The sequence below is a fragment of the Natator depressus genome, chromosome 1, assembly GCF_965152275.1.
Source record: "Natator depressus isolate rNatDep1 chromosome 1, rNatDep2.hap1, whole genome shotgun sequence".
Classification (NCBI taxonomy): domain Eukaryota; kingdom Metazoa; phylum Chordata; order Testudines; family Cheloniidae; genus Natator; species Natator depressus.
Genome location: NC_134234.1, coordinates 207,177,768 through 207,201,813, shown reverse-complemented (window position 1 = coordinate 207,201,813; position 24,046 = coordinate 207,177,768). Strand labels below are relative to the sequence as shown.

The 24,046-nt window shown below is 52.1% G+C and overlaps 2 protein-coding genes and 1 long non-coding RNA gene across 3 annotated transcripts; 1 reads left to right on the top strand and 2 right to left on the bottom strand.

Moving 5' to 3' along the window:
- Nucleotides 1-1,263: 1,263 nt before the first annotated feature.
- Nucleotides 1,264-6,552, bottom strand: GAPDH (glyceraldehyde-3-phosphate dehydrogenase). The gene is made up of 12 exons (XM_074975384.1): nucleotides 6,324-6,552; nucleotides 5,490-5,533; nucleotides 4,641-4,740; nucleotides 4,165-4,271; nucleotides 3,982-4,072; nucleotides 3,652-3,767; nucleotides 3,402-3,483; nucleotides 2,955-3,106; nucleotides 2,702-2,780; nucleotides 2,289-2,372; nucleotides 1,947-2,044; nucleotides 1,264-1,582 (listed from the first exon to the last, which is right to left on the bottom strand). The coding sequence occupies exons 2-12, from the start codon at nucleotides 5,510-5,512 to the stop codon at nucleotides 1,513-1,515; spliced, it is 1,002 nt and encodes a 333-aa protein (XP_074831485.1). The 5' UTR covers nucleotides 5,513-5,533; nucleotides 6,324-6,552; the 3' UTR covers nucleotides 1,264-1,512.
- A 4,456-nt stretch (nucleotides 6,553-11,008) lies between these two features.
- LOC141984659 (uncharacterized) lies at nucleotides 11,009-14,198 on the bottom strand. The gene is made up of 2 exons (XM_074947876.1): nucleotides 14,111-14,198; nucleotides 11,009-13,130 (listed from the first exon to the last, which is right to left on the bottom strand). Exon 2 carries the CDS (start codon nucleotides 12,875-12,877, stop codon nucleotides 11,831-11,833), a length of 1,047 nt encoding a protein of 348 aa, XP_074803977.1. The 5' UTR covers nucleotides 12,878-13,130; nucleotides 14,111-14,198; the 3' UTR covers nucleotides 11,009-11,830.
- A 176-nt stretch (nucleotides 14,199-14,374) lies between these two features.
- LOC141984663 (uncharacterized) lies at nucleotides 14,375-19,040 on the top strand. The gene is made up of 3 exons (XR_012638766.1): nucleotides 14,375-14,475; nucleotides 17,941-18,060; nucleotides 18,944-19,040. It is a non-coding gene; the product is annotated as an uncharacterized LOC141984663 (long non-coding RNA).
- Nucleotides 19,041-24,046: the final 5,006 nt, after the last annotated feature.

Sequence of the window (24,046 nt, the reverse complement as noted above, 5' to 3'; positions counted from 1 at the left end):
GCAAGTATTTTAGAAGGCAACTGAGGAAAAAGATGAAGGCTAAATATTTGTATAAGTGCCCAACTTGGCAGACCTAGGGTCTGATATTTCCCAGAACTGCTAAGTACCCGCCACTCTGACTTCAGTTAGTTGTTCAATCAACACTTCTGAAAGTCAGGCTTTTGTTGTCAATTGAGATACTGACAAGAACACAATTAGCAGCCACCCCTGAAAGTTAAGGCCCAGCATCACACAAGAACTGTAGTAAAACTTCATTCATATAACCCCACCTCATCTATTGTTCATGTATTCATTCAAGAATGAATGAAGCATAGGGCTTATGGATTAAAAAAGGTACTGTATATGATCATGTAGCTTGAATATCATTAAAAAGCAGATTTAAGGTTCCCTGCATAGTAGGAAGAAAGCCTGAAACATAAACCCTTGTATCAGAGGCCTGGTAGGAGGCAGGGCCTGCTCACAGAATCTGGCAAGAACAGGGCTTATATCGCAAAAATACACATTCCTAAGAAGTGCTAGTCACAAAGTACTCTCAAACACATCCTGATATCAAGGATGGTACAGAAACATTCCTCAAGAATAGCAGGAACACACTCACCCCTCCTAAAAGATAAGGTCAGGCGGACAGTATGTAATAGAAATGTTTTAATTAAACCAACACCTTCAAGGTAATGGGTAATAACTAGCCACACCAGGGGCAGTAACTACAGTAGAGGGGGAGTACTAACTTGTTTGCATCTGGATATAAAAATGTATCTCAGAGGGAGTATCTTTGTCTGGCCTAGGGAGGAACAGAAAGTCCCGCCATTCACTCAGCTGGTCCATTGTTACAGGCATACGTGCATTAGTGGTCTAGTAGTCTGTAGGACACTAGTACTGTGCTTCATTGACAAAACTGGCTGGGTGCTTTCACTGCTTAACGGATCTTGTGATCATTGGGCAGTTTGCTCAAAGTCTACCATGCCAGCTATGTGCACAGGGCTGGGGCAGCCCACAGAGGGAACATCACCCCACCTCCCAAAAAAAAAAAAAAAAGTCTAACCACACTCTGCACAACCTTTCTTCTGCCATTTCCCAAGTTTTGACTGCTTGGATTAAACCTTAGTTTTAGTCTTGTATGAAATATTCTTAGTTTACAACAGCTGTATTTCCTGGCCAGTAGCTACCATTTGGGGCAGTGGAAAAGTCCCAGGCTATATCAGTGGCCACAGCAACACATGCTATGAGCCCTTTGTGGTCTCTCCTGACAGACAGAGACAGGAATATTTTAGGATAGCTATTACTTTATTTAAGAAAATGTGGTATAGAAACAGGTGAGCTTCTGTTAGCCTCTCCACCTCCCCCAAGCTTCAGAGACAAAAGTAGAGGAATGGGGAAGACAGATGGAACAGAACTGGCTTCTCGCTGCAGAGCTGAGTGGTGGTGAGGAGTGGAGGGGAGGAACAAGGGCCTCCAGTGATCCTTTTCCCCCACACCTCATTCCCCAGGCACAGGCTGATCCATGCACCTGGTTTACTCCTTAGATGCCATGTGAACTAACAAGTCCACAACACGGTTGCTGTATCCAAACTCATTGTCGTACCTGGTGACAGAAGCAGAGAAGGAGCAGTTAGGGGTGGGCAGACCCCTTATGCATTCCCACAGGGAGTCCCCGTCCCTCCGCACCAAGCCCCAGCTGGGAAAGATTGGAGACTGCTGTTGTTCATATAGAGTGAAGTTGACCCCCTAGTATCTGAGGTCTTCCTAGGCAGATATTGCCTCTTTGCCAACCAAATTCTGCTGCCAGCCGCAAAGTGTTCTCCACCTAAAATTCTATCTGGAGGCAATAGAGGGAGAGAATGCAAAGCTTGCCCTTAAGTGCCCCCAAAGTCTCCCATGGACTCCCAACCTATCCCAGAGAAACAACCCTCCAAATCTGGCATCCCCACAGCCTCTCTTCTCCATACCAGGAGACCAGTTTGACAAAGTGATCATTGAGAGCGATGCCAGCAGCCGCATCAAAGATGGATGAGTTGGTCTCACCGTTGAAGTCAGAGGAGACAACCTACAAGTGGGGAGGGAAGAGGGAAAGACTGAAACACCCCTTTTGTCCTCAACTCCATCCCCCCATCCCACAACGATGTTATTGACACCCTGATCCATGAACACTCCTAGGGGGAGGAAAGATTAATGAATATTTGATGTCCCAAAGGGTTGCTTCTCTTTTCCCATCATGTGAGGAGGTATTCACTCCATTTCCCCTCCCCTCCCACCCCCCATCATCTGATGAAACAATGGTGAGAGTTTACCTGGTCCTCCGTGTATCCCAGGATGCCCTTCATAGGCCCCTCAGAGGCACTTTTCACCACCTTCTTAATGTCATCATACTTGGCCTGAGAGAGTGACAAACAGAAGTCAGAGCATCCCAGGCCCCATGGAGTGGCAGCTGCTTCCCAGGGAAGGTTGCAGCCACAGTTTTGAGACTGCACAGCAGAGATGCATAGCTAGGGCCTAGTTATGCCAGGTACTACACCAGACAGGGGCAGCCCCTTGCATAATCTCTTACAGCCACAACAAGCAAGCAACAAGGGGCTAGTTCCAAATAGGATGGAGACTGCAAAGCAGCTGCTCCCTGCCCCATAGGTTGAGGATCTGACAGAAGCGTTGGGGGTACAGGGAAGTTGCTCCAGGGCCTGCCTGGTCCCCTTCCTGCAATACTCACTGGTTTTTCCAGGCGACAGGTAAGGTCCACGACAGAGACATTGGGAGTTGGAACACGGAAAGCCATTCCGGTGAGCTTCCTGAGAGAGAGAGAGAGAGAGAGAGAGAGAATGGATCAGAACAGGCTCCTGCCCCTGATCAGGGCTTCCGCATATCCTACTGGGGAGAGGGCAAAGTGGGCCAGCTGCAGGTTCCTTGCCCCTTCTGATGTCCCTGTGCTCCCAAAGTAAGGGATGCACAAAACTGACACTCACCCATTCAGCTCCGGAATGACCTTGCCCACAGCCTTAGCAGCCCCAGTAGATGCTGGGATGATGTTCTGGGCAGCACCTCTGCCATCACGCCACAGCTTTCCAGAGGGGCCATCCACAGTCTTCTGTGTGGCTGTGATGGCATGGACAGTGGTCTGGAAGTTAAAAGGGGGCGTGGGGGGTTAGAGCAGAATCAACATCCACACAGAGCCTCATCGCACTGAACTATTCTTCCCCCCAATCCTCCCTTTTCCTCTATTCCAGGCAGCATAGGGAGGCTGTCTCTCCTGCTCTGTGGTTCACAGCCACCATCCCTCTCCACCCAAACCTGTGGACTGGGGAAAGTCTTGGGAGAGAGGCACCCTTCAGAGCTCTGTGGTTTGCCCCTCAAACAGAGCTGGTGTGGGGGGTTCTCAGGAATAAGGGGTTCTGTGCCTCCAGATCACCTACCATGAGACCTTCCACTATGCCATAGTTGTCATTGATGACCTTGGCCAAAGGAGCCAGGCAGTTGGTGGTGCAGGAAGCATTGCTGGAAGAAAAAGAGACAAGAGGCACAGTCAGCCAGAGGCAGTCAGGGCCCACCCCACAGAAGGCAGTCCTTCTGCAGGATCACTCAGCTCCCCCACACAGGCTCACAGGAGAAGGTAATAGTCAGCTCCTGCACCTCAGGTTCAACCCTAATCCCCCCCATCCTCACCTGACAATTTTCAGAGACTTGTCATACTTCTCATGGTTGACACCCATCACAAACATAGGTGCATCGGCTGAGGGGGCAGAGATGACGACACGCTTAGCGCCACCCTTCAGGTGAGCCTGAGGGAGACAGACCAACATTAACAGAGTCCTCTACAGCACCAGTAAAGCAGCACATTTGGGACACCTTGCCCTCCCCGCCCCCCCAAATCCTACTGCAATACATCTTCAGGCAGGGATAAGTCTGTACATACCCACTTGCACCTGCAGGGGAGGGAGTGATCCCTACACCTTTTTCCTCCCACACCCAAGCCAGATGTGACCCATCACTCACGCCCGCCTTCTCCATGGTGGTGAAGACTCCAGTAGATTCTACAACATACTCTGCTCCAGCATCTCCCCACTTGATGTTAGCAGGATCACGCCTAAAAGGAGACAGACAGTTTAGGAACTGCAGGGTTGTCAAATGCCCTCTTCCATAGCTCCAAAGGAAAAGGGGAGGAAGAGTCATACTCACTCCTGGAAAATGGTAATTTGGTTTCCATTTATCACAAGTTTTCCATTTTCAGCCTTGACAGTGCCATGAAAACGACCATGAGTGGAGTCGTATTTGAACATGTAAGCCTAGGGGTAAAAACAGATGGAAGTTGAGTGCTGGCTGCATTCTCAAAGCTCCTCTATTTCAATCCTCAAAACCCACCGATAGCTCTGTTCATGCCCCTCAATCCTGATTTATAGCCACGGGACCCGGTGCGTGTAGTTTGCTGCAGCCTATAGTGACCTTGCTCATCTGAGCTTGGCTCAATTGAGAATTCCCTGTCCTATTAATCTGATCTCTCATCCCCTGGGTTGTTCTCTGGCTTTCACCAGGAAACGATATAATCCATAGGTCAGATAACTTGCATTCCTTCCCCACCCTTGGGGTACTGTGGTAGAGGACCAGCACAGGCCACGCACAGCAAGCTCAAAGTTAGAGATCAGGGTCCCACTCACCATGTAGTTGAGGTCAATGAACGGGTCATTGATTGCTACAATCTGGATTTTGCCAGAGATGAAGGCAGCTCTGGTGACCAGGCGGCCGATACGGCCAAATCTAGGAGAGGAACAGAAGAGGTTGGTACACACCCCCGCTCAGGAAGGGAACCCCTGTTCTGATGGGGAGCTCAGACTTGGCTTCATTCCAGCGGCTGCCCCAGATTCAGACCCCCCGGATACAAAGGAGACCCCGACGCTCTGCTGCTTCCCAGCCCGGAGGCACAAAGGCCATGAGGTAGGAGGGGTCCCCAGGGCGCTGCAGCCCTGCAAGGGGCGAGCAGAGATTAACATAGAACCGCAGCCCCCCCCCCCTTGCTCCAGCCCGCGCCCCCAAAGGTCGGCCGCTAAATTTACCCCGGGCCCTGGATCCCGTTACTCCGCGGCGCGGCAGGAAAAGGTCACATTCCCCGGGCCCGGCGGGGACACGCGATACCCTGGCGCCCTTCCAGGGCGGAGACTGGAGCCCGGCGTGCAGCGGCGCTTCCTGCTCGAGGTGACTCACAGCCCCCCTCCCCCCAGCAGCCGCAGGGAGACGTGAGTCACCCGGGCTAGGACCGCCCCGCCAAGGGCCCACAGCCGCTGTCCAGCCCGGGGGTCAGGCCGCTGCAGGGTGGGGCCGGGCAGGCTAGCCGCGGCCCAGGTGACCTTGCCACGCCCTTGGCGCAAGGGGGCAGGGGGTGGCCACGGCAGCTGCCGCCCACGGGCCCCCAGCGCTGGCGGCGCTGCCACAGAAAGAGACCCGTCCCCCTCCCCGCCCACACCCTGGGGCCTTACACTGCCCCTAGGGGCAGCCCCGCCGAGACTCACCCGTTAATTCCGACCTTCACCATCGTGTCTCTGCCGCGATGCTCCTGCGGAGAGGGCGGGGATGAGACACCCTCGAAGGACAGCGGGACCCGCACCCCCCAGCCACGCGCCCGGCCCCAGCCTGTGCCTCCCCCCGCCGGGAGGTGGAGGTCTCCAGCAAACAGGCCCTTAAGCCGCGGCGCCGGGCCGGAGAGCCCCTCCAGGCGGGGACTGGGTGTGTGGGGGTCAGAGCACCGGAGCCCCACGCGTGCGTGCGGGGCGGGACCCAGGCGCCCTGCTGGGGCCTCCAAACCCACTTCCCGCAGAGAGCAACTCGGTCACAGGGCGACTTCCTCCTGCCTTGGCCAGCACCAGCTCCCGCCACGCTCCACTCCCGGCTCCGTTTGCAGCGCATGTCGGGCAGTTACCCCCCCCCCCCCGCCGCCATCGGGTTTTGTCGCCTGGCCCCCCGTCCCAAAGCCCCCCTTGGGACACCAAGTACCGGTAACAGAGCTCCCCCCCCCCCCCCGCTGCGCCTCCATTTTGCTTGCCCCGCCTGAGCACAAAGGAGACTCCGGATTCAGCCAGAGCCTCACGTGCACCTGCCCCTGTAACTTCTCAGCGCCCTCCGACCTAACGCCGGCCCCAGCCCCCTTCCCAGCAGGGCAGCGAGATGCTGCCTGACCCCAGAATCCAGCCGCCCCCGCTCTTGGCCAGCACGTTCTTTATTCCTCCAGCAGCCCGAGACCCGCACTCCGTCCTCCGCCACCCCAGAGCGGCCAGCCTTGCTGCCCAGGAGCGCAGCGGGAGGCCTCCCCAGTTGCCGGCTCCACATCGTGGTGAGCCCTTTCTTACCTGGGGGCTGCCTCTGACCCGCACGCCTGTAGTAGGGGGAAGGTAAAGGGAGGAAGGCTCGCTGCCCTGGCCTTTATAGATCCCCGTATGGTAATTGCTGGGCCCAGCCTTTTGAGAAAGCGTCAAATCAGAGGCGGAGGGCAGCACAGAGCAGTGTACGTGCAGCCCTAATGCTGCTGGGTTGCGCGCCTCCCTCCTCCCACACCCATTTTTGGCTGCTCTCTTGCACTCCCTATCCTACAAAGGAAAGGCAGGGGGTGGGGGCTCCCCCTCCCTCGCCTCTCGCAAGCCCCACACAGCCAATCACTCACAGATCTCTCCTGTGTCCCCCACTTGCTGTGCAAGGCGGAGGCAGAGGGGGACTCCAACCCATGAATCCCGTGCAAGTTTGTGAGACGAGACACAGGCAGTTGGATTCACCAGCTACACTGAGAGGTTTCAGAGTAGCAGCCGTGTCAGTCTGTATCCGCAAAAAGAACAGGAGGACTTGTGGCACCTTAGAGACTAACCAGTTTATTTGAGCATCCTATGACGTGAGCTCACGAAAGCTTATGCTCAAATAAATGGGTTAGTCTCTAAGGTGCCACAAATCCTCCTGTTCTTTTTACCAGCTACACTGTAACCGCAAACACAGGTACTGCAACGTACCCAGGGCACAGGCCCAGCCATCATGGCTGAGGGGTACTAGGAGAGCTATAGAGGCAGGGGCTGACTGGAATAGAAAGAGGATTGTCGCTATTTATAGCACAACGGACCCATGGTCCTGGCTGGGCCCTCTAGGTGCTACTGTAATACAAATAATAATAAGTAGCATGCCCTGTGTGTCTGGGAATGGGGGACGCTGGTGAGTGAAATCGCCGGAGGGTTGCAGATTACCCCTAATAGGCATAGTTAGAGCTGTATGTGAGGAGCTGTATTCTATGAATAAAAAGAAAAAGGAAAAGGAGTACTTGTGGCACCTTAGAGACTAACCAGTTTATTTGAGCATGAGCTTTCGTGAGCTACAGCTCACTTCATCGGATGCATATACAGACTAACACGGCTGTTACTCTGAAACCTATTCTATGAATGTAATAGTTGAGTATTATAAACCAGGATTGAAGGGCTATGGCAGGGAGGGGGATCATCACATTTCTCAATGGGGTTTATTCTGTACCTGCTTGTTTGGCTCCTGTGAACCCCCGCATGAGCCCCTCTGCTGTACAGTGGGCCGGAAAAGGTCAACAGCATGAGGACAGAATCCCACAGGAAGCTGGAGACACAGTGGGGAGAAGAATGTGGGGAGGGGAAGCACACAGATGTCTGAGGGGATCCCTCTATTGGGGGAACCTGTTTTCAGGGGCTCTGACATTTTCAAGCAGGGAGAGGGCAAGGGTTCTGGAAGCCCCTCCCGATCCCCCTCAAAGGCCCTGCATGGGGGATGGGCCCCCTGGGTCTCTCACTGATGTGAGCCAGGGGTTTGTCCCCACTCAGGGTGAGTTATACCTGGTGCTCCCTTCTATCCCGCTCACCGAAGACTGGCAGGAAAGTAAGTGTATGCACCTCTATCACAAACACTATGGTAATATGGCAAGTGGCCAAGCCCAGCCGCTCCGCTCTGAGTTGGGGGCTGGGTTGGAGTTGCACAACCACCTACCGCCTTTGCCCCCGCCGCTGGAAAGAACAGGGAACAATTGTCACGTGGACTGAGCAATGAAGGGGCTCAGACAAGCTACCAGCTGGAATCAGAGGAAATAAATCCCCCAAATCAGCTCCAACCCTCACAGGAGCTTGCCAGGATACTACTATAGGGAGGATCCTACCACCGCGGGCACCTTTCCCTCAGCTCAGCACTGCTGCAAGGAAGCTGACAGTGCTGCTGGCCCCGAGCCCTCCTGAGCTAAAATTGCCCTGGACTTTCATTGGCTCTGTTCCCCCTGAATTGCTCTAGCCAGACATGCTTAGAATGGGACTGTGTTTCCCAGACGCTGGCTGGCCTGGCATCCCCCACCCTCGGGCCAGGTTCCCATCAGGCTGCGCTCAACAGCGTGAGTAACATTTTAATAAGGCACTGGGAGGCTCCTACCCGCGGGACGTGACTGCGGACATCCTGCCTACCACCTGACTAGCCTGCTCACATCAATGGTGTCAGGGCATTTTCATTGGCTGGAGAACAGGCCAGGGCCTGGTAATGACACAATTGTGTGTGTGCGGGGGGGAGAGCGCCCACAGCACGAACAACTGGTCTTTGGTGGTGCCCTGCCTGGATACAATGCCTGCTGCACATCAGTTCACTGCACCTGCCTAGCCCAGGTTGGGATCCTTGCAGCATGAGCTTTCCCACGGCAGCGCCCTGGCTATGCCCAGCCCAAGTTGGGATGCCCGCTATACAGGCTTCATCTCAGCAATGCCCAGCATGGGACAAGATGCCTGCAGAATAGGCATCCCATTTTAGGATTTAGAGGTGGAGGGTATTTGAAACTACATTTGAAATCCCTTTCATGAGAATGTGTGGGTTATGGAGATGCATATGGCTAGTAAATGAGGAGCAAAATCTTCCCCAGCCCTCATATCAGAGCTCAGTCTTCCAGGACTGTGTGGGTCAGCAGAGCAGGATCTGTAGGATGCAGCAGTGGAAAGCACAGATGGGAATGGGTAGCAGAGCAGATACGGGGCGGGGGTGGGGGGTGGAGGGCAGAGACAGGTCACCTGGCTGAGGAGTAATCCAACTCCCCTTATCCAGCTACTATTCCCAGTGCTAGGAAAGTGGGAGGGAGCTAAGTTTAGCTCCAATTTAAGTTATGACCTTTAATTAAAGGCCATAGGGATGGTTTATACCAGTGCTTCTCAAGCTAACTGATGTGGGGGACTGGCAATTTTTTTTCCCAATGTGCGCGCAGACTGGCAGCCAATGGTGCCGGTCCGCGGACCACCACTTTGAGTAGCACTGGTTTATAGCACAACATTGAGGAGGAACCAGGGAAGTGGGAACAATTTGGCACTTCTGCCTCACCAGGAGATAGGCTAGATCCTGGGCAAAACTTTATAGAGGAGTGAGGAAGAAGAGGGGACAGAGGACATTTCTGGGACTACTTGAGCATTTGCACAATCACAAGACCCTGTGTTTGCTGAGTAAACACAAACATTGGGAGGACTCTGTGCAGAAGGGAGAGGGCAAGTAAGACCAACCACCACAACAGCTGCAAACCGCTACACCCCCAAGCCTGCACGCCAGTGGCCAATGAACACTCTCCCCACAGCCAATACTTCTGCCTTGCTCTTCATAGTGTCTCCTGTTGGGGGAAACCAGAACTAGAGTAACTGAGCGATAACCCCCCTTGCCAACACTCCTGCTCTCCTCTACAGCACCTAGTCCTGGTCTTTCCTAACAGGAGAATATACTGGAGGTACATGTGGTTTGGAATATGCCATCTGCTTGTCTCTGTCAAGGCCTCTGGGACTGGAAAGCAGTTTCCTCTGAGGCTGCCAGGAGGGAAGGGTTGAACGTGAAGCTAGTAGACGGGCACAGGGAGATGGAGGGATTTGTTCCCAGTCATCTCCTAATTAGGCTGCCAAGGACCTGCGTATGAGAGTCTAACAAGGGGAATGCACGATCAGCAGCCAGTTCATTAGGAACCTCTCTGGAAGGCTCTGGCTTTTCTGTGACTTTGCTGCTATTGGGAAAGGAAAGGAGGGAAGGCAGATTCATATGTGGGGTTTGGCAAAGGCAAGACAAGGGAATGAGACTTGAATGGCTGTTACATAAGTGTTAGGTCAGGCTGGGACAGCCAGTAGGGTGAACACAACAGAACAGTGTCCACCTGAGGCTAAGAGCGAGAGACAAGAGAGAAAAGGAGTACTTGTGGCACCTTAGAGACTAACCAATTTATTTGAGCATAAGCTTTCGTGAGCTACAGCTCACTTCGTCGGATGAAGTGAGCTGTAGCTCATGAAAGCTTATGCTCAAATAAATTGGTTAGTCTCTAAGGTGCCACAAGTATGCCTTTTCTTTTTGTGAATACAGACTAACATGGCTGTTACTCTGAAACCAGACAAGAGAGAGTGAGAGAGAAAGATTTTATGAGGCTATACAGGGCTGGGAAGTCTTTCCCCAGCAAATAATGTGTCTGGATTCAGCCATTCTTTTAAACTGGTGGTGAGATGGGGAATAATCATGATTAGTACACTGGAAACACTGGAGCCCCTTGACTGAAAAGGGAAACTGGAGCATGAAAGAACATGTCAGTAAACTGACACCAGAAGGTTGCACCATGCCTAGGATGCTGCTGCCACCTGCTGGCAAAGAAACACCAACCAACCCAAATGAAGATTCATGGGGCAGGAGAATAAAAATGGACGTGGGAGGCTCCAAGGGGTTCAGGGGCTTTTTGCTTTTAGGTTAGTGGTTCCAGTTGACTCCAGGGCAGGGCACTGGCTGTCTCAGGGGCTTGAGGAGCAGAATACAGGGGTCTTTCACCTCTATAAAAAGAAAAGGAGTACTTGTGGCACCTTAGAGACTAACAAATTTATTTGAGCATAAGCTTTCGTGAGCTACAGCTCACTTCATCGGATGCATTCAGTGGAAAATACAGTGGGGAGATTTATATACACAGAGAACATGAAACAATGGGTGTTACCATACGCACTGTAACAAGAGTGATCACTTAAAGTGAGCTATTACCAGCAGGAGAACGGGGCGGGGGGGGGGAACCTTTTGCAGTGATAATCAAGGTGGGCCATTTCCAGCAGTTGACAAGAACGTCTCAGGAACAGTGGGGGGAGGGGGGGAAGGGTGATAAACAAGGGGAAATAGTTTTACTTTGTGTAATGACACATCCATTCCCAGTCTCTATTCAAGCCTAAGTTAATTGTATCCAATTTGCAAATTAATTCCAATTCAGCAGTCTCTCGTTGGAGTCTGTTTTTGAAGTTTTTTTGTTGAAGAATTGCAACTTTTAGGTCTGTAATCGAGTGACCAAAGAGATTGAAGTGTTCTCCAACTGGTTTTTGAATGTTATAATTGTTGACATCTGATTTGTGTCCATTTATTCTTTTACGTAGAGACTGTCCAGTCTGACCAATGTACATGGCAGAGGGGCATTGCTGGCACATGATGGCATATATCACATTGGTAGATGTGCAGGTGAACGAGCTTCTGATAGTGTGGCTGATGTGATTAGGCCCTATGATGGTGTCCCCTGAATAGATATGTGGACACAGTTGGCAACGGGCTTTGTTGCAAGGATAGGTTCCTGGGTTAGTGGTTCTGTTGTGTGGTGTGTGGTTGCTGGTGAGTATTTGCTTCAGGTTGGGGGGCTGTCTGTAAGCAAGGACTGGCCTGTCTCCCAAGATCTGTGAGAGTGATGGGTCGTCCTTCAGGATAGGTTGTAGATCCTTGATGATGCATTGGAGAGGTTTTAGTTGTGGGCTGAAGGCGATGGCTAGTGGCGTTCTGTTATTTTCTTTGTTGGGCCTGTCCTGTAGTAGGTGACTTCTGGGTACCCTTCTGGCTCTGTCAATTTGTTTCTTCAATACCCACCTGCTGAAGTGTAGTTGTAAGAATGCTTGATAGAGCTCTTGTAGGTGTTTGTCCCTGTCTGAGGGTTGGAGCAAATGCAATTGTATCGTAGAGCTTGGCTGTAGACAATGGATCGTGTGTTGTGGTCTGGATGAAAGCTGGAGGCATGTAGGTAAGCATAGCGGTCAGTAGGTTTCCGGTATAGGGTGGTGTTTATGTGACCATCGCTTATTAGCACAGTAGTGTCCAGGAAATGGATCTCTTGTGTGGACTGGTCCAGGCTGAGGTTGATGGTGGGATGGAAATTGTTGAAATCATGGTGGAATTCCTCAAGAGCTTCTTTTCCATGGGTCCAGATGATGAAGATGTCATCAATGTAGCGCAAGTAGAGTAAGGGCATTAGGGGACGAGAGCTGAGGAAGCGTTGTTCTAAGTCAGCCATAAAAATGTTGGCATACTGTGGGGCCATGCAGGTACCGATAGCAGTGCCGCTGATCTGAAGGTATACATTGTCCCCAAATGTGAAATAGTTATGGGTGAGGACAAAGTCACAAAGTTCAGCCATCAGGTTTGCCGTGACATTATCGGGGATACTGTTCCTGACGGCTTGTAGTCCATCTTTGTGTGGACTGTTGGTGTAGAGGGCTTCTACATCCATAGTGGTCAGGATGGTGTTTTTAGGAAGATCACCGATGGACTGTAGTTTCCTCAGGAAGTCAGTGGTGTCTCGAAGATAGCTGGGAGTGCTGATAGTGTAGGGCCTGAGGAGGGAGTCTACATAGCCAGACAATCCTGCTGTCAGGGTGCCAATGTCTGAGATGATGGGGCGTCCAGGATTGCCAGGTTTATGGATCTTGGGTAGCAGATAGAATACCCCAGGTTGGGGTTCCAGGGGTGTGTCTGTGCGGATTTGTTCTTGTGCTTTTTCAGGGAGTTTCTTGAGCAAATGGTGTAGTTTCTTTTGGTAACCCGCAGTGGGATCAGAGGGTAATGGCTTGTAGAAAGTGGTGTTGGAGAGCTGCCTAGCAGTCTCTTGTTCATATTCCAACCTATTCATGATGACAACAGCACCTCCTTTTCAGCCTTTTTGATTATGATGCCAGAGTTGTTTCTGAGGCTGTGGATGCCATTGTGTTCTGCACGGCTGAGGTTATGGGGCAAGTGATGCTGCTTTTCCACAATTTCAGCCCGAACACGTCGGCGGAAGCACTCTATGTAGAAGTCCAGTCTGTTGTTTCGACCTTCAGGAGGAGTCCACCCAGATGAAATTCACTTCCGATGAAGTGAGCTGTAGCTCACGAAAGCTTATGCTGAAATAAATTTGTTAGTCTCTAAGGTGCCACAAGTACTCCTTTTCTTTTTGCGAATACAGACTAACATGGCTGCTACTCTGAGCTCTTCAACCTCTATGGTTCCTCTCACCCTCATTTCTCAACATACCTCTTTTTCACAAATAATACCAGTCAAAAAAGGTCTTTTGCAGAGAAGGTTTTACTACTACTGATGTTGGGCTAATTTAACTCTACAGGACAAATCAATTACACATCTTTTTAATTACCAAATGTGTCCTTAAACACAGAAACTACTACAGAAACTAAAACTTTGTTCATACAGATAAGAGAACAACTGGGGCACGAGGATTTCTGTGAGGTCAGACTTGAGGAGCATGGGCAGAGCTGTAGAGCAGCAGGTGAGGATTGAGGGGTATTGACAGAGGTGCAGGATCGCACAAGAAGGGGGCACTTTTGGACCAGACTGGAGGCAATGGCACAATTGTGGGGTTGTTCTGTTCAACCATCTTCACAAGTTACAGCCCCCTTGTCACAGTTTCCAGTTTGGAGCACAAGACAAAAGGAGTTGAAGGGTTTCAAGTGCATATATACTGGGCACTTTGTTTTGAGTTGTCCCAAATGACAGGCTGAGTGTCTGTAACTCCTGTGCCTAGGGAAAAACAATATACATCAGCCACACAGCAATCTGGAGCCATCCTGCCATCTGTGCACCACCCCCTCTACTATGATCATACAAATAATAAAGAAAAAAAAGACCCACCTCCACAAGGCTCAGCCTCACCACATCTCTCACCCCCATGTCCCATGAAGAGAGAAAGTTAGCTCCACAACCCCTTGTTCCTCTGCTCCCACACCCCACCCCAGCACTCATATGTCCTCAACTCTGGCTCCCACCACATCCTTCATGACCCACTGCCCTTTGGTCCCACCCACCTCCAAGCCCCCCATCTCCCATCACTCCTGGTACCCCGTCCCCCCGCAAGACTCCCCTCACCTACCTGTTCCCCTCATTTCAATGCTCGCTCCTTTGTCCCTCTCCAGAGCTAGCATTCAAGGCCACTGACTGTTCCAATCCGATCCAACTTCAGCCCAAAGCAGCCTGTAGGTATTGCCTAGTGTGACCTCTCTCCAGATGATGCCCACTTGCGATTGGCCAGGGTCCGATGCCAAAGGGCTACCCAGACAGCATGTGCTCTGGATAGAAGGAGTGGTGGGGCTGAGGGGAGCAACTGAGGTCCAAAAGTGGATCCCTCCCTCATGTTATCTTCAGCCAGCATGGCTTCAGAGTCCAAGAGCAGCAGCTGGGAAAGGAACCTCTAAGAAAAGGAGACAGGAACAGACAGAGACACAGAAAGGAGACAGGGTGAGATCCACAGTGTCCTATTCCACCCTGATTCACCTCCCTGTCTTCCCTGCTCCCTCCCTTCAGTTCATCCAGGTGATTACCCTGCTTCCTCCCATCAAGCGCTGGAGTGTCACTCTCCATCCACACTAACCCACCCAGCTTCCAGCAGAGCCAGGCTTGAGAAGAATCTGGAGAAAGGGAGAAGAGGAACTAGTACCTCCAATCCAGGAAGATGGCATCTCTCAGGGAACAAGATCTTTGCCCTCTGCCCTTGCACTGACCCAGTGCAAAAACAACAGGATTACAAATAAGGCATTTTAGTGTATGTGGATCCAGATTAGATTAAACTGAGTTTTAAAACACATTAGATTATTTTTCACTTTTCCCCTCCCCTTCTGGCAGCACTATAGGACAAAGGTTGTTCGTGTGACCTGAAATTGCTTGTTTGGCTTTCTTTGAAATTAAGGCTCCCTTAACCTGTTAACTCTTAATTTCCTGAGTTTAACATTTAGTTTTGAGAATATTGCAACATCCCTCTCTACCCTAAATTACTGATATATACTCTCAATTTTAACTTCATTTTAATGTGTTTTGTCTCAGATTTCCCTTGTTGGTTGTTAAACTTCATTCATAAACAGTAAAAAACCTCAAAGAATGTTAGCATGCAAATTTCAAATGATCTAAAGATATGAATGACTTTAATTTTAACGGTTAACGCCAGATTCTCCCACATTTTCTAACTGCTTTACCTTACTATTGAGCAGCACAATGCAACTGGAAAATACTGGTCAGCTAAAGTGAGTGTATAGGTGCTTTGTTTTGCCAGAGCCGCGCAAAATATCTGGAGCACATATCCTATTTTCCCCACCTCCGTCCTCCAAAATCCTCATTTCTTGAACCTCCCTACACCTCCTTATGTTACCATGTATGCACTCATGCCCCTCCCAATGTGTCCCCTCTGCTCCTGGCCTACCTGTTCAGTGGTTCTCAGGCAATGAGTGGCTTTTGAAAAGATATTTAAGATAATATATGCAGTGTAGTTGTAGGTGTGTCGGTCCAGTCAAAGATCTTACCTCTTACCCACTTTGTCTCTCTAATTTAAGACAATGCCAATGGTCATTTTTTGCTATTATTTTTCATACTGAAAGTTTAGCTGTCATGAACCATATCCCATTGTTCTCAGTTGGGCTGAAGTTACAGCTGCCCTGAGTGAAAAGGGTAACCCCACCCCCTGTTTTGTGAGGAGATGGAAACACTCCATTCCACTGTGGAAAAATAAGAAAGGGGGAAGGGGAAAGAGATTTCTCAAAATGGCCACCAACTGAGGGCTCCAGTGGCTTCAGTCTCAGTGAGAAGAATGGGAGACTGGCAGCCATTTTGAAAGAGGGCAGTTCTTCATACTATTCTCTATAGCAAGGGTGGGCAAACTTTTTGGCCTGAGAGCCACATCAGGGAATAGAAATTGTATGACGGGCCATGAATGCTCACAAAATTGGGGTTGGGGGTGTGGGCTCTGGGGTGGGGCTGGGGATGAGGAGTTTGGGGTGTAAGAGAGTGCTCTGGGCTGGGACCGAGGGGTTCAGAGGGCAGGAGGGGAATCAGGGCTGGGGTAGGGGTGCAGGAAGGGGTGCAGGTTCCAGCTGGGTGTGCAGGCTCTGGGGTGGGGCTGGGGATTGAGGGGTTTGGAGAGCAGGCGGGGGGATCAGGTCGGAGGAGGGAGTTGGGGCATAGGGAGAGGCTCAGAGGTGCAGGCTCCGAGTGGTGCTTACCTCAGGTGGCTCCCGGAAGCAGTGGCATGTTCCTTCTCCGGCTCCTATGCTTGGAGCAGCCCCCGACCCTGCTAGAGAGCCGGAGTGGGGCCATGCAGCTGCTTCCAGGAGCTGCGTGGTGTGGCCTCTGAACCTGTGCCCCGGAGTGGGGGCGCCCCGGCTGAAGCGCCGGAGCAGGGCCGAGCAACGTGGTGCAGCCCCAGACCTGGCACCCCTGGCTGGGCTGGAGCGGGGCAAGCCCCAGACCTGCTCCCTGGAGGGAGCTCGCGGGCCTGTGAGGGTCCCATACCAATGCTGCCTGGGCTACGCTGGGGCAATCAGGAGGAGCCAGGCCTTGTCCGTCTTTATCTTCTCCGGGATCCTGCTGATTAGAGGGAACAGGGGAAGGTGTAGAGAAGCCGGCCTGACCAGGACAGGATAAAGGCATTGGAGATAGCACCCCTCCCCGGGGCCCCCCTGGAGCAGAACCGGGGGCATCGCCGGCTCTGCTGAGTCATGAATAGGTCCACCTGGGGAGTTCTGCATCTTCGGAAGAGCCGGCGGGCCACCTCCAGGTGGAGGGACCACTCGTGTTGAGAGGAAAAGTCCCTGTTCAAGCAATCCACCCTCTCGTTCCGGGCGCCCAGTAGGTAGAGGGCTTTCAGGTGGATGTCGTGGGTTATACAGAAGTCCCACAGACTGAGGGCTTCGTGGCACAGGGCAGAGGATCGGGCCCCGCCTTGCCTCTTGATATAGAACACTGAGGCTGTGTTGTCCGTGTGAAAGTAGAATGAATTATATTGAAATTATAATTCATTAAAGAAATGCTACTTGAAGGGTTTGTTGAAATATAGTTGTCAGGAAGAGAAACATTAAGGAGTGTGAGACAATGGGTCCTCAAACTAATTAACTTAGAGCTCCTACTGAGCTAGGAGATTGGTAAACGTTAGTATGCAAATAAGATATGTATGTATATTTGTCAGTTTCTGCTTTCTTTTGTCTCTTATGTTAAATTAGCTTTGGCTTAGCTGTATAAATAAGTTATCTTGGGCCTCAGAGAGGGGCTCACATCTGGGTGCATTAGCAAGGCGCTTTGCTAATAAACAGAGTGGTCTGACAAATTATGTGAGTCCTGAATCTGACTTTGACATCCATGAGGACCCTGACTACCTTGCCCTCCAGGTGCGAGCAGAAGGCCATACACGCCAGCTGCACCACCCTGAGCTCCTTGATGTTTATATGTACGGTCAGGACTTGAGCCAGCCACAGGCCTTGGGCCTGAAAGTTCCCCACATGGGCCCCCTAAACCAGGCCCAACGCATTGGACACCAGCTCCAAGGATGGGGCCCTGTCCCTGAACGGAACCCCTTGGAGCGTGTTGTTTGGGGCGGACCGCGACCGGTAGGGAGGTGATCACAGAGTCCAGCACGGTGAGGACCTTGTCCATCCTGTCCGTGGCCTGGGAGAACTTCGAGACCAGCCAGAGCTGGAGGGGCCTCATCCTGAGTCTGGCGTGATGGACCACATACGTGCACGCCGACATGTGACCCAAGAACTGCAGGCAAACCCTGGATGTTGTCATCGGGAACCTTGTGACCAAGTCGATGAGACCTTTCAGGGTCTTGAATCTGTCTGGCGGGAGAGAGGCCCTGGCCAACACTGTGTCCAGGAGCGCCCCGATAAACTCTATGCGTTGGACCAGGACTAACGTGGACTTGGTGTTGTTTACCAACAGGCCCAAGGCGGTGCACGTGGACAGGAGGAGCGCCACGTGATCCCTCACCTGTGACCGGGAGGTGCCCTTGACAAGCCAATCAGCCAGATAGGGAAATATCTGGACCCCCCGCCTTCTGAGGTAGGCCGCTACCACCAACATTCATTTTGTAAACATCCTGGGGGCAGTGGACAGACCAAATGGGAGGACCGTGAATTGATAATGATTCTGTCCCACTACAAAACGGAGGAAGTGCCTGTGCCCCTCAAACATGTGGATGTGGAAGTACACATCCTGTAGACTGAGGGCAGCGTACCAGTCCCCGGGATCCAGGGAGGGGATGATGGAGGCCAGGGAAACCATGTGGAACTTGAGTTTCACCATGTACTGGTTCAGACCTCGCAAGTCCAGGATGGGCCTGAGCCCCCCTTTGGCCTTTGGGATAAGGAAATAACGGGAGTAATACCCCTTGCCCATGAACTCCACGGGCACCGCCTCTATCGCTCCTAGTCCTAGGAACTACCCCACCTCCTGCTCTCGCAGAACTTCGTGCGAGGGGTCGCCCAAGAGGGACAGGGCGGGGAGTGGTTGGGCGGGGAGGAAGTAAACTGGAGGGTGTAACCCCGGGAGATGGTGTTGAGGACCCATCGGTCCAAGGTTAGCCGCGACCAATCCGGGAGGAAAGCACACAACCGGTTGGAGAAGGGGAGCTTCATTGGGGGTGGATCCCTGATGAGGACTGGCAGGGTGCCCCCAAGCATCCCGTCAAAAGCGCCTTTTCCCTGCCTGCTTGCCCTTGGAGGACCCAGGCTGGGGGCAGGCCAAGACTGCCTCTGAGGGCGTCTCTTATAGTCCCGCTGCTGCTTATGGGAGGCCTCATATGCGGGAGGGCGGCCTGGGCAGAAGTCTGCTGCAGCTTGAATTTAGGTTTTGCCGGAGCCTGGACATAGAGGCCCAGAGTCTGGAGGGTCGTGCGGGAGTCTTTCATGCCATGCAACCTTGTATCTGTTTCCGCCGCAAACAGAGCTTTCCCATCAAATGGGAGATCCTGCATGGAAGACTGCGCCTCGCTGGACAGCCCAGAGAGCAGGAACCATGACGCCTGTCTCATGGATACCGTGGAGGTCATGGATCGTGCGGCCATGTCCGCAGCATCTGAGGTTGCCTGCAGGGACACCCTAGCAGCCGCTGCCCCTTCCTCCACTAGCGCCTTGAACTCCTTCCTATCTTGCCCCTGGAGGGAGTCCTCAAAATTGGGCAGGAAGCCCCACAGATTGAATTCGTTCTGGCCCAGGAAAGCCTAATGGTTTGCCACTCATAACGGGAAGCTCGAAGATGAATAAATTTTCCTTCCGGAAGAGTCCCATCTCCAAGAGTCTTTGTTCTTTGGGGTCGGGGCTGGCTGACCCTGCCGTTCCCTGTGGTTGACCGACTCGACCACCAGGAAGTTGGGCGCCGGGTGGGTATACAAGTACTTATGCCCCTTAGTGGGTACAAAGTACTTGCGTTCCGCCTTCTTAGAGATGGGGGGCCAACGAGGCCAGTGTTTGCCACAGGGCATTGGAAATCTTAGCCACCCCTTCATGGAGAGGCAAGGCCACCCTACCCGGTGCCGATGGGGACAGCACGCTAAACAGGGAATCTGAGGGCTCCTCCATCTCCTCTGCCTGGAGGTGGAGGCTTGCTGCCACCCTCTTTAAGAGTTCTTGATGGGCCCTGAAGTCCTCCTGCAGGGCGGAGTGGGGCGGGGCCGCAATCGCATCCTCCAGGCAGGGCGAGGAGGCTGGTGCAGTGCTCTGGGTATTGGCTGGCACCAGAGGGTCCATCACCTGGTCAGACTCCGGGCATCGTGCCGAGGACGTACGTCCCACCGACTCCTTTCTTGGGGGTCTGGGGAGGGAGGCTGACGGTGCTTCCGAAGCTCCCGCCACCAAGCGAGCTCCCACTGGGGGCTGCGCTAGAGGCCATGGTGCCCACTGGTACCATTGGGCCGGCCACGATGCTCAGTGCCACTGCATCTGCTGTGGCACCGGCTGGGCTGGCTGTTCAGGTTGGCTGGCCTGTCCCATCGAAGGATGGCTACAAATGGAGGCCGGGCTGGTGTAATATCTGCTGCTGTTTCTGGACCGGGAGGAGCGGTGGTGCCAGGATCTACGTTGGCCACTGGACCGCAATCTCAACGTGGAGGACTGGTACTGACAGTAACTGCTGCTCCGCGAATGGCCTCAACGGGCAGGCCTGCGACAGCGAGATGCCGGCGATCGACGCCCGGGTTTGCGATGTCTTGGCGGAAACTTGGAGCGGGAGTCCGAGCGGGAACAGCGTCGACGACCGTGCCGTGACTGATTGCAGTACCTGCTCCAAGATGAGGACCGTTGGCAATGCCTGCCGCAGTCCCATTGCTATTCGGTCCTTGAGGATGAGCAGTGCCGAGAATCCCGGCTGGACGGAACCCAGCCAGACAGTCTGGTTGGCATCAAGGGCGATCCACATGGACTCTGCCCTGAATGGTCGCTGGGCAGTGAACGGTGTCAGAAACGTTCCCTCAACCAAGACCGGTACCAGGCTGGAGGTGACTGCGGAGATCCCACTTGCCTCTGGAGTGTGGGGCCGACATCGGCGGCGCTCCAGGCACCGGCATGGATATAACGTCCCGGGCCGCCTGGAGGGCTTCAGGCATGGATGGCATCTGGACATCCAGAGAGGCCTGTTCTGAAGGGGCCTGGCTACTCCGCTCAACATGAGTCGGAAGCCTGGGGCCTGGTGTGGATTGAGGACTGCCCGACATGGACCTAGCCTCTGTCCAAGACTTCCCTCGGTGCCGCTCTGAAGAGGGAGTCTTCCTGGCCCTCTTGGTGTGCCCTGTGGATGGGGAGTGGTGGTGACTGGTAGATGGCACTGGAGGGTCGCCGCATACCGACGCTGCGGTGCCGGGTACCGGTTCGGAGCGGCGTGCTGGAGTCGGGGTCAGCACTGACTCCATCAGGATGGCCCGGAGCCTAATGTCCCTTTCTCTTTTGGTCCAAGGCTTAAAAGACTTGCAAATCTTGCACCTTTTGTTGATATGGGTTTCTCCCAAACAGTGCAGTCTGTATGCAGGTCACTTCTTGGCATAGAACGCCTACAAGAGCCACATGACTTAAACCCTGGAGCGTGGGGCATGCCCCGGCCCGGGCTCACTGACTAACTAAACTAACTAAACAGCTAACTAACTACAGGTACTAACACTGAACGAATGAACGTTTCTGGGGACGAGCTACAGCAAAGCTGGAGCAGAGTAGTTCTGATGCACTTTCACTGGTGGCTAGAAGGAACTGAGGGTGGGGGGAGTGCACAGCTCCCCTTATACCGCGCCAGGCAGGTGCCGCTCCAGGGGCCGCGGGGGGCACTCCCCCCCCTTAGGGTACTGCTAGGGGAAAAACTTCTGGCACTGATGCACGTGGCGAGCACACACACCTATTGTGGAATACACATGAGCAATCACTCGAAGAACTAATGGGCTTGTACCACTAGGAGGATCCCATATGGTAATTCCTACATTCCTGGATCCTGTTGTGAACTGAACTGAGACCACGCTCCACAAAGCTTGCTTCAGACATAGGACACCAAATGGCTGACCCTTTTCTTTATTACTGACATGGGACTGGATTGAAACCAGTGTCCTAGAGGTGAAAGGCTCTGTGTGTGATGCCCTAACACCCTTCAGCCAGCCAGTCCCCACTGACTGTCTTCCACATAGAGATCCTGGTTCTCCTCTTCTTGGACAGAAGATCTGGGTATCTCAAAGCTGGTAGGCTGGAAGGGTAAGATAATGCCTGAAAGGTATGAAGGAGGGGAATAGCATCTTCCACACATACCTGGCAGGAGTAAAGGGTGGTTTAGTTTCTGGTAGCTGGGATTCTGCGCCTTTCCCATTACCCCCATTTAGAGCCCAGACATGATCTCCATGAGTTGTTCTTGCCACTTTCAAAGCCTCCCTCAGCTCCACCCTGACAGCTCCTAGCTGTAGCTGCCATCCTGGTAAGAACACAGCTTGGACACTGGCAGAGAGAAGAACCAAGAGGAGAAAGAGAGAGTAGGGCCAACACTGGAGCTTCAGCATCTTCAGCTTCTCCCAGGATTTTTGGGAGGTGAAGTAGGGTGGGATATTTAGCATCTGTACTAGCTGCAATCTCTCTCGCTCTCTGGCCATTCCTTTGGTAGCCTTAGCTCTGGCTGTCACTTGGCCCCCAATTTCCCACTCAACTACCTCCTGGAGCTCATTAACCTTCCAGCCACTTTGTACATGATGATATAGATCAGGGTGAGCACAGCAACCCCTTCCTCCAAAGAAAAGGGACGAAGATGTTTATTCAGTGTCAGGAAAGACAAATGAGACCACAGCGGCAGCTGGCCAGAAGCTGGTGGTATTTAGATGCTGGCCAGAGTCATGAGCAAGGTGGGCTGGTGTAGCACAGAGTCAGAACTGGAGTCACTTCCTAAGGAGGTAGCAAAAGCGTCAACATGTAACAAAGCTTTTTGGTGTCAGGATGCAGTTAAAGTTATACCATGTGTCAACTCTGGTGGTGGTGGGAGTGTGACTCAAATTCTTCTACTGCCAGTGGCTGTAGCTGCCACTGAGTTCACGGGGTGATAAAGTGAACTTCAGTACTAGTATTTGAAGGTGCAGATTTTGCTGAACTTGTGGGGCTGGGAGCATAAATACCAGTTAATGTCCCACAACACATATTTCACTACTGGATGTATAAATTCCAGTGATATTACTCTGGGGCATAGATCCTGCCGGACTAGAGGGGGCATGGTGGAACAGGAAGCCCAGTGCTAGTGCCCCAAGGGCCATATAGCTGCAGACATTAAACATTTCTAAATCACCAGCACCAGATAACTTGCAGCCATGAGTTTTAAAAGAACTGCCTGATGAGCTTACCGGACGGTTAATGTTGATTAGGAAAGTTTCAGAAGACTGGAAGAAAGCTAATGTTGCATCAATTTTTAAAAAAGATTAAGTGGGATGACACAGGTAATTATAAGCGTGTCAGTCTGACATCGATCCCAGACAAGATAATGGAGTGGCTCATATGGGACTAGATTAATAAAGAATTAAAGGAAGTTAATAAAATTAAATAAAAATTAAATTAAAAAATACATAAAAAGTGGAAGTACTCAATGCTTTTTTTGCCTTGGTCTTCACAGACAAGGTCAGCTCCCAGACTGCTGCACTGGGCAGCACAGTATGGAGAGGAGGTGAGCAGCCCTCAGTGGTGAAAGAACAGGTTAAGGACTATTTAGAAAAGCTGGACATGCGCAAGTCCATGGGTCCAGATCTAATGCATGCAAGGGTGCTGAGGGAGTTGGCTGATGTGATTGCAGAGCCATTGGCCATTATCTTTGAAAACTCATGGTGACCAGGGGAGGTCCCAGATGATTGGAAAAAGGCAAATACAGTGCCCATTTTAAAAAAGGGAAGAAGGAGAATCTGGGGAACTACAGACCAGTTAGCCTCACGTCAGTCCTTGCAAAAATCATGGAGCAGGTCCTCAAGGAATCCATTTTGAAGTACTTGGAGGAGAGGAAGGTGATCAGGAACAGTCAACATGGATTCACCTAGGGCAAGTCATGCCTGACCAGCCTGATTGCCTTCTATGATGAGATAACTGGCTTTGTGGATATGGGGAAAGTGGTGGATGTGATATATCTTGACTTTAGCAAAGCTTTTGATACAGTCTCCCACAATATTCTTCCCAGCAAGTTAAAGAAGTATGAATGGACTATAAGGTGGATAGAAAGCTGGCTAGATCGTCGTGCTAGAAGTAGTGATCAATGGCTCCATGTCTAGTTGGCAGCGGAGTGCCTCGTGGTTGGTCTGGGGCCAGTTTTGTTCAACATCTTCATTAATGAACTGGATGATGAGATGGATTGCACCCTCAGCAAGTTTGTGGATGACACTAAACTGGGGGGAGAGGTAGATATGCTGGAGGAGGGATAGTGTCCAGAGTGACCTTGACAAATTGGAGGATTGAGCCAAAAGAAATCTGATGAGGGTCCAACAAGGACAAGTGCAGAGTCCTACACGTAGGACAGAAGAATCTCATGCACTGCTACAGGCTGGGGACTGACTGGCTAAGCA